Below are 9443 nucleotides of genomic sequence, written 5' to 3'. Positions count from 1 at the left end.
GAGTGAGGACGTTAAGAAATGGCTCATTAAAACTTTGATATGGAGCGTGGTTTAGTATGATGTGGAAACATTGCCATTGAGCGCATGATAGGCAATGTGCTGTCTGGGCAATCATTTTGACTTATCAGGTTATTCCCAATGTATTTATTTAAGTAAATGATTAAAGAAGATGTTTGACATGGAATAAAATGAAATTGAAGCATTACATAGAACACGCTTTGTTAATCAAAAAATTCACCAAAGAAAGTCTTACTTGTTCATGAACATTTTTAATTATGATTAAAGACAACTGGATACACAAATAAATACATGAACATCACAGTACTAGGAAAATGTCAAATTTTAAAAACAATCTTAAAAAAGTTTTTCAAGTAATGAATAGGAATCCATTGAACACATGTTACTCCTTGTACCATCTCACCACACTTTTTCAATTAGGAACCATCAATATGATGACCTTAATCATATTCATCATCACTAATTAATGCTTTGACTCTTTGGTGACCATGATGGCTGGATGACTTATTTACTGACTCATGATTCCCTGAAAAAGATATGAATAATATTTTTCAAAAATGTTCTTATCATTATGAAACATTAAATAGCAAAACATATTATAATCACATTTATATGAAATTTTTTGGTGTATTATTAATTTAAGTATAGGAAAGTGGGAAGATGATATGGTATGATTGCATAGCCACTGAAGTAATAGAGATTTCAAGATACAGCATAAGGATAATCTGTCAAAATGAAAAACAATTTTTATCTTACCCCAAGTAAAAAAAGACCATGACACATTGATGTAAATATTACATTAAAATAGAACTTATTGCAAGAGATGCTTAGGTGAAATAATAAGGAAAAGAAGAGAAGGGATAATTGAAGAGGTTTTTAGAGGCCCAAAGTTTGCTCCCCATTAAGTGTTTAATTGTGTGAAAAGGTTGATTTCTGGCAAAATATGCCAAAGAGGAAATACATACATAAAGAGGAGGACATGATAATATCAGGACACTAGCTCATGAAAGACAAACCGCCTCTCTTATTGCATTGAATGCTACTGGGAGTCATAAAATGAAGTCTATTAGTCTCTAATACAGAATATCCATTGATCTTCAGGAAAAAATCATGGAGAGAAAGTTAAAAGTAATGAGAATGGCTAATGGCAAAGCTTGGTTTTCCAGACAATGTTCATGGAGTGGATCCACAACATGTATTTTCCCTTGGTGAAAAAATATCTTCTGAATATGAAGCTGCCAATCAGGGCCCTGCTTGCAATGCGCAATGCTCCAATCCTATATACCTTGAGGCTGAGTTGGAGGAAAAATTGTTTCACTTGTGTGAAATAATTTCCTCTGAGTGGTAGGTCTCTCATTCAACCATGGAATAGCAGGTGATATCAAATTTTAAGTAATTGTATGTAAGGCACTCTGTTATCGCTTAATTGGATGATTGATTCATCACTGATGCTAAGGAAATTTTAGTGAGACCACTTCAACAACCAACTTTGCTTAAGGCTCATTGAACAAGTGTGGTATGAAGTTTTTAAAAGAACCATACAACCGACTTGGAGGAAATTATGACTGAACAGCATTGCAAAGTGGAACGTGGAAACGCTGAGGTTGAAGATGGGCCTGCATTGGAGGATAGTCTCCCTGGGCAAATCAAGGAGTTTGGAGATCAATGCTGAGGATAATGACTAGACAGCTGAATTTGATAAGGACTTTATTGCAGTAGTACTGCAAAAAATTCAATGGGAAGAGTGGGAGATGGAGGCTGAATTGCTGGATGAGGAGGGAAGGGATACCATATCCACCAAGGAGATTAAGGAAATTCTGACACACTGGGGAAATTTGCTGCATTTTGGGGAACGGTGCCCCAGCTAAAGAAATTAGCAATAAAGTGATAAATATATTCAATCATGTAATGGCCCATTCAGGCAAGCTATGAAGAGTAGGCACAAATAGATACCTATCAGCTCCTTTCTTGTGCCAGGAGACTACAACCAGTGCAATTGGCCTAAAGAGACAAAAACTAATGGAGTATCAACCCTAGAAGGGATGTTACCAAATTAGGTCATTGAAGTTGCACCCTTATTCAAAACAGTAATCTTTCTCCTTATCTCCCACCACTTTCAGCATGCTATCAACTGGTCTCAATACAGATGGTGTAGTTACATAATCATTCATTTCATGCCCTAATCAGTTTTAATGCAAATTTCATGTTTGTATTGCTTTATGATTTATTAATTCTTTACATAATTATTTATGTATAGATATAGGTATAAGTAAATAATAATTAGGCAGCCTGGAAAAGATGAAATTTGTGTTTTGAGGTACAACTGTACCCGGGAAATGTTATACCTGAGGATGGAAATTGAATTGAATAGATAGCTAGTGTCGTGTATAGGTTTTGCAAGATTAGCCGATGGAAAAAAATTTCTGAAATCCAAGAATGAGAATACAATTCAGGGAAGAAATAATATTTCAGTGTTTGGAAATGTTAACATGTGATTACAGAGAAGAAGTATGAAACTTATATGCACAAATAAAATGAGTGATGAAAAGGTCAATATAGATGGGAGAACTATTCTAGAGATAATGGGAACTTTTGGAAGAATAAAGGAAGGTAAACGATTAAACTTTTAAATGATCTGAAAGGCCTTAAGCCACAAGAGCCCAGAAAAATCATCTAGAATAGAGATAATGGAAATATATTTTTATTAAAATCTATCTTAAGAAAGTTAAAATTATGATTTGGGTACTTGAACATCATTCAGGAATTCACACCAAAGTCATGTACATACCTTTTTCCAAAGGGGTTTTTTGACTGTTTTCCTTTGTCATAGAGTTTTCTTCATCACTGGAGGAACTATCTTCAAGAAAATTTTTCTTTTTCTTTCTTGCTTGGCTCTTAGGTAAGTCCTCTTCAGTCGGTTTGAACGCAAATGGTGCTTTTGAATTACTGCCTAGAGTTTTTGGTCTGAGTATTTCATCATCACTTGAGGAGTTATCAGTAATTAGTAGTTTCTTCTTAATCATTTTATCAGAAGAATTAATTCCTGTACTTTGATAATTTGAAGGAGGTATATCCTTGTCATTCTTAGTATTTTGGTTGAGTGTCTTCTTAACATGGTCTTCATTATCACTTGAAGAGTCATCTTTAAGAACTATAATTTTTTTCTTTTTCTTATTTAAATTACTGCCTACCGCTAATGATGAGATTTGATCATTGCCATCATTTGTTATTGATGAAGGGTTAATACTCTCAACAAAACTTTCTGTCTCTTCCTGTGACCTCATCAGGACTTCATCATCACTGGAGGATTCATTATTAACAATTAGCCGTTTTTTCTTCTTTTGCCTTGGAGTTTTTGATGATTCTGTTAATTTATTTTCCAACAAAGATGTGCTGGTGCTTGGCAAATACACATTTTCATCCAACCTGAAGTAAAGATTTAATATTCAACATTAATTGCCATCAAACCAACCAAAGATTAAGAACAAATGTCAAGCATTATACTCTCACAGCAAAAATTCATGATAAACTTTACTACTTACGCCAATGAAGTTTCATTTTCTTTTCTCACAGCTTTTAAGAAATTTTCCAAATCATCTTCCCCACTGCTAGAGGAAGAATATTTTCTGTCCTTCCTTTTCTGGCCTTTACTTTTTGTTCCTGAAAAACATCAAGCTCGTCAAACCTTCGACCATTATCTTTATTGAATTCAGAGATAGTTTTAAAAAGTATTGAAATATAGAGTTTGAGATACAATCAAGAGAATCACATCCTTTCCAACATATTGTGTGTGGGAGCAAGCATGCGTGTGAGCACAAACGTGTGTTTTCAAGTGTTATCGAGTGACTGTGCGTGTGAATGAGTGAGTGAGTCCATGTGTAGATGGGAGTGTCTGCGAGTGTGTGTGTGTGTGCACAGGTGTTTGCATGCATCTGTATGGATACATGGGTGTGATTCTGAGAGTTAAAATCTATGAATGTGCATGATTGAATATGATTTTGTCTACATGCATGTATGAATGAGGGTTTGCATGTGTAAGACTGGGTTTTGGACGAGAGTGTGTTTGAATGTGTGAGCGAATTGTTCATTGAGTTCATTTGTGAGTGAGAGAAGGTTTTTCTAAATGTTAGGAGTTCATGATGAAAAAATGAAAGGGACAAGGGTGTTTTGCTTACGGCTATTTGTGGAGGAGGGAAAATGCCGACTGTGCACTCCACATTTCTTAGCCTCATCAAACAAGACAAAACCTGAAATTCCAAGCTACAATTAACAGTTCTTCAATTCTGCATACATTCTATCTCTCTTCACTCCATTAAGCATGTATATCCTTTTCTACTCCTATTTCACTTGCCTAATATCTTCCCCTTCATCACAGTCTTCAGCATTCCATTGACAATTGGAATTTACCACATTTATCTTTTCAGTCCTCTTTCGATTTCTCCAAACAATGCTCTCTCCTCATCACATCTAGTACTTCTCTAATTCCATATAGTATGTCCATTTTACCTTTTCCATCTTTCTTCATGCCCACATTTTAAATGTCTTCAATCTATCATCTTATTTTAATGCTTAAGTTACCAATCCATTAAAAATCATGCTATGTACCAGAGTTTTCACTACTCTTTTCTTAATGTCCTCATTTAACATCAATTCCCTCCTTGTCAAAATTTCTTTTCCCAATGCAATACTTATATCCCTCTTCAAATGTTTGACTTAACTTTCCTCTTTTCCACAAACCTCATCACCTTTGTCTTGCTAACATTGATTCTCATTCCAAACCTATCACAATGGTTTTCTAATGCCCTCAACAATGACTGTAATCCCTAGGCTGGCAGGCTAACTAAAGATAAACATATGCAAAACCAACTGATTAAATGAATTCCTCACCAACTTTAATTCCTATCTCCAGTTCCTCCCATTCCATTTTTATAATATCCTCAACATATAAAGTGAAAAGAATGGGTGATATGGACATCTTTGTCTAACTACTAAATGTCCATCCCAACTCTCCATCTGCCACATGCAGCTTAGCTGGTTGAACCTTATACAGGTTGCATATAAGTTGCCTATCCCTCCAATCTAATCTATCTTCTGTAATACTATTGTTATTCTACGAAATGTCTTCTTGAAATTCATATGACAAACAAATACTTTCTGATTGCACTCTACGCTCTCTTCTATTAATGATCTCATGACTACTATTGCATCACTCATGCCTCTCTCCTTTCTGAACCCAAACCGCTCATCCTCCAAGTAATCAAAAGCCTTTCTCTTCATCTTCTAATTGATGATCTTGAGAACCACTTTATCTGCTTGCAAAATGGAGTTTACACCTATTGTTCTGTATTCCTCACACATCTGCTTTTCCCTTTTTTGGGAAAGGAGCTAATACTGATCTAAAAAAATCTTCAGATCAAGTAACTCCCTCATAATTGCTATGAATAAAATCTCTTCCTTCCATGTTTTCTTGAAGTAGTTCCATAGGAATGCTACCTATCTCAATGGTCTTATTTGTTTTCAATTCCCTTAATGCTCTTTCCATCTTGAAATGAAGTATTCCTGGTTCAAAGCTATCCCCATCTATACCATGTCTAACCTAGTTGGCCAATTATCTTTGGCATAAATTCTCTATGTATTCTTTCCATCCCTCTTGAATATTTACTGGTCCGATTAATAATTGTCCTGATGTATCATTAATAGCGCGCCTGGATTTTCTCTTCTACCTTCTTGATGTATATTTTATCTTTCTGCATAAAGCACCCATTTCACACTTCTTTTGTAAACTCTCCGAGCCCTCACACTGCATGCATCCTCCTCGACCCTTTTCTCACCCTGTTAGTTTCCCCTTCAATTTATTACTTACCTCCTTGTACTTCCTACTTAATTCTGAGTTTACCTTCTTCACTTTCATTTTTATATCCAACTCATCAGTGTACCATTGTTTCCTTGCCCTTTTCCTATAATATTTGTTTCTGGGTTTTGATATTACTTTCTTCATATGTTCCCATTTTTTTCTACGTAAGCCATATCCTTGCCCTCACTCATAACTTTTCCCATTGCCTCACCCATCTTTTCTGTTTTATCCTCTTGAATATAATAATGGACTTGAAAACTCTGATGAAAAAAGAATCTGATATTACAGTTCATGAGCACTACATTATGATCTGAATATTCATCCCTGATATCTCTATGAATCTCTGGGCATTTCCCATATGTATCTACATCTTCTGTAATTTTTATCACCAACTGTTCATTATGAATAAACCACATTTCTTGTAGAGCTATTATTTCGCACAATAGTCATCTCTTGATCCTAAACTGTAAAGGCCTACCTCATGGCCATCTCTCCCTTCACCCATCACCATATCTTAATCCCCCGTAAATATTAAATGTTTCCTCCCAGGGACACCCACAAAGTAATCACAATCAAAAAAATTTCTCCATGGACACAAATTTTCAATAAAATGCAGTTATGACTTACGAAAATATGGAAGTGACTTGAAGTCTATGTATACACAATTGTTACATACCATTAGATTCCACATTTCTAGATTCTGCCAGCAAGGAAGAAAATGCTATATCCATGTCATTCACTGTAGAAGACTCAGGTTCAGGAACATAAATCTCCTTGTTTTTCAGAATAAGATCAATAGCTTGTGCACGTGACCTAAGATCACCTGGTTTGTAACTTGAAGGAATGCGCCAATATACCTCCTATGAAATGTAAATAAGAACATGGAGAAGGGCATATGTGCTACAACTGTTATTATATGAAATATGATATTTCATAATCACATGATAATTAAACTTCATGTAATTTGAATGTCATTCAGAAAATCATTAAAATATCCACATTACAGAATCCATGCATTTATTTTTCATAATAAAATCAACAGCTTGTGCATGCCACCTAAGATCAAATAGTCATGCACTCACTCAATAATAGAAGACTTAAATGCTCTTCTAGATGAGCCATAAATTGGGAGTTATACAAATATATAACTAAAGGAAAAATTCAAATGTGCAGGAATATTGATTGAATATTATGAATTAAAAAAATAATTGTAATGTTGAAGACTGCAAAATTGGGACATAATTGAAACATGAGGAAAAGTTTGAACATCATTATTTTCATGAGGACATCTCACCTATTATTAAAATAAAGTGAATAACTGAGTATAATAATAACTAAAAAGCTGTATCAAATGAACTAAATGAATTCAAATATTTATCTTCAAGGTGTTGATTTGACTTCTTCAATACAAGCTCCATACAAAACTCTTACATATCCAGGATTTTCTCCCATTCAAATGGGTTAAGTTTTGAAAAGAAAAGTAGGATTATTATGGGACACTTTTAATCCTCATTAATATTAAGATAAGTTGAAATAAAAATATAATTTATTTTCAATAACAGCTGAATAAGATTCGTAAATGGAATAATCATAAGACATTCAATAGCTATAATGACAGTATTAAATTTTAAACATTCTTACACTTTAAGAAGGGGAATAGTCTAGTTAACTTCAAGTATACCTACTTCCTCATACAAAATGAGCTTTTTATCCGACTTTTTGCCAGCTTCATTTCTACACTCTGCAAGTGATGCATATTTACATGGTAATACTTTTTAAAAATAAATATAGTCTCTATATTCATTTTTGTATAGATATGTGTGACACTCGTTAACAATATCTCCCCATAGAAAACATAGTAATAAACCGGCCAACCTCTGGGACACTAGTGCCTTTTCCATAAAATGCAGACTGAAAATGATGCACCCATATCCTCAGACATTTCTTTTCAACAAAATTAAACAGCTTTTCTGGTGGAAGTACCTCATCTCAGGGGCAAGTTTGTTGCAGTTTTTCTTATTTTTCATGAAGTCAACAGTCAGGATCCATAATAATGGCAACATCCTTGACAGAAAATATTCTAAATGCCCTTTTTGTATTTAAAGTATTATTGAAAGAAGGATTTCTAATGCGCTGTGACCGGTAATATTTAATTCTGGAAATGAAACTGTGTGGAGGAAAAATTTAGGATATCAATTGGAAAGGAAGTTTTAGGAAGGGTGAAAGGGTTGCTAAGGTTTTTGGAAGAATGCCAATCGGGCTAAGAAAGAGGTTTGTTTGAGGTCAATTGGAAAGAAAGTACAGAGATTTTGGATGGCTTTGAAATGGTTTCTGGGGAGGTTCGGAGGGGAGAGGTGCCTGATAAAGACAATAATGAAGAGAAACACAACTTGGTTGTGAAAGTCAACATTCAGAAAATGTTTACAGGAGTCAATAAAAGGAGGAACCAATAAATGGCTGAAAGAAAATTGAAAAATTTAAGACAGAGGGAGTAACAGAAGGTGACCTGTTAATATCTGCCAGAGGACAGGTTTGCACAAGAATTGATATTTCAAATCTTGAAAAAATGAACGATATGTATTACCTGCTCTTCATTTGGCTCAACTATTCCCAATATTTTGAGCACTTTTAAGAAGTTGGCATCCTCCATTGCCACAATAGCATCTTCTGAAATGGGCAAAAGCGGTACAGCTTCCTCTTCTTCATCCTCGGCTGCTTCCTCCAGGCATTCCACAAGCCATTCCAAAGCATTAGAAAATCCTGCTCAATATGAAACAAGTTCCAATTAAACAACCGCAGCCAACAACCCAATGGTTGGTTTGCAACAACTGGAATTGAACCTGGCCACTTTAGTTAGTGGCCCAGTACTCTACCAACTGGACTAACATGTCCTAAATCCTGATAGATATGGGTAAATATCAATTTCTGAGAAACCTCTCTAGACCGGTTACCTCATTGCAAATAATTCATGGGGACATATACCCAACACTACCCTTAATTGCACCACTAATTAATAAATACTACCCATGCTTTTGCATGTTTTATCATACAGATTATTAAAATTACATTATTGGCAATCAGCAGTATGCCCCTGAAAATATTTCCCAAATCTACCTCAAGCATTAACATTCATATATTTTAATAATAAGAAGAAAATAAGAAAGAGAAGGAAGTGGGCCAACATTTTTAACCAACCTGAACTAATGGCTTTTTTAACCACATCAACCACCTCTGTCGATGAGAAATTTGTCTTCAAAGATTTCATTTTTCTAGGCATCTTGTTCCTGCCTGTGGATTTATTTTCATTCGGTCTCTCGTGAATCTCATCTTCTTCAGATGATGAGGATTCATCTGAAGAAATGGCATCTTGCTCTCCATCTGTAAATACAACAGCTTATATAGTTATTTCACTTTCTATGCAACATTATTGATAATATTATTCAAGGAATCTCTGTGTGTACGTGGAATTTATCTGTGTTTAATTCTTAACTGTTGATAACTGTGTTTTAGATTCTCTTTGGAAAAATTGGTTCCTTAAATTTATCAATTTTTCAGTCTCAACATCCAACTA

The 9443-nt window shown here is 34.7% G+C and overlaps 1 protein-coding gene across 1 annotated transcript; it reads right to left on the bottom strand.

Annotated features, from left to right (window-relative positions):
- Positions 1–458: 458 nt before the first annotated feature.
- Positions 459–9149, bottom strand: LOC139690443 (uncharacterized G-patch domain protein DDB_G0278987-like). The gene is made up of 6 exons (XM_071587896.1): positions 9068–9149; positions 8457–8632; positions 6549–6732; positions 3561–3678; positions 2807–3444; positions 459–544 (listed from the first exon to the last, which is right to left on the bottom strand). Exons 1-6 carry the CDS (start codon positions 9147–9149, stop codon positions 459–461), a joined length of 1284 nt encoding a protein of 427 aa, XP_071443997.1.
- Between the last annotated feature and the right edge of the window lie 294 nt (positions 9150–9443).

The sequence above is a fragment of the Hetaerina americana genome, unplaced genomic scaffold (genome assembly GCF_022747635.1).
Source record: "Hetaerina americana unplaced genomic scaffold, ioHetAmer1.1.p SCAF_3, whole genome shotgun sequence".
Lineage (NCBI taxonomy): Eukaryota > Metazoa > Arthropoda > Insecta > Odonata > Calopterygidae > Hetaerina > Hetaerina americana.
This window is presented reverse-complemented; position numbering and strand designations above follow the sequence as displayed.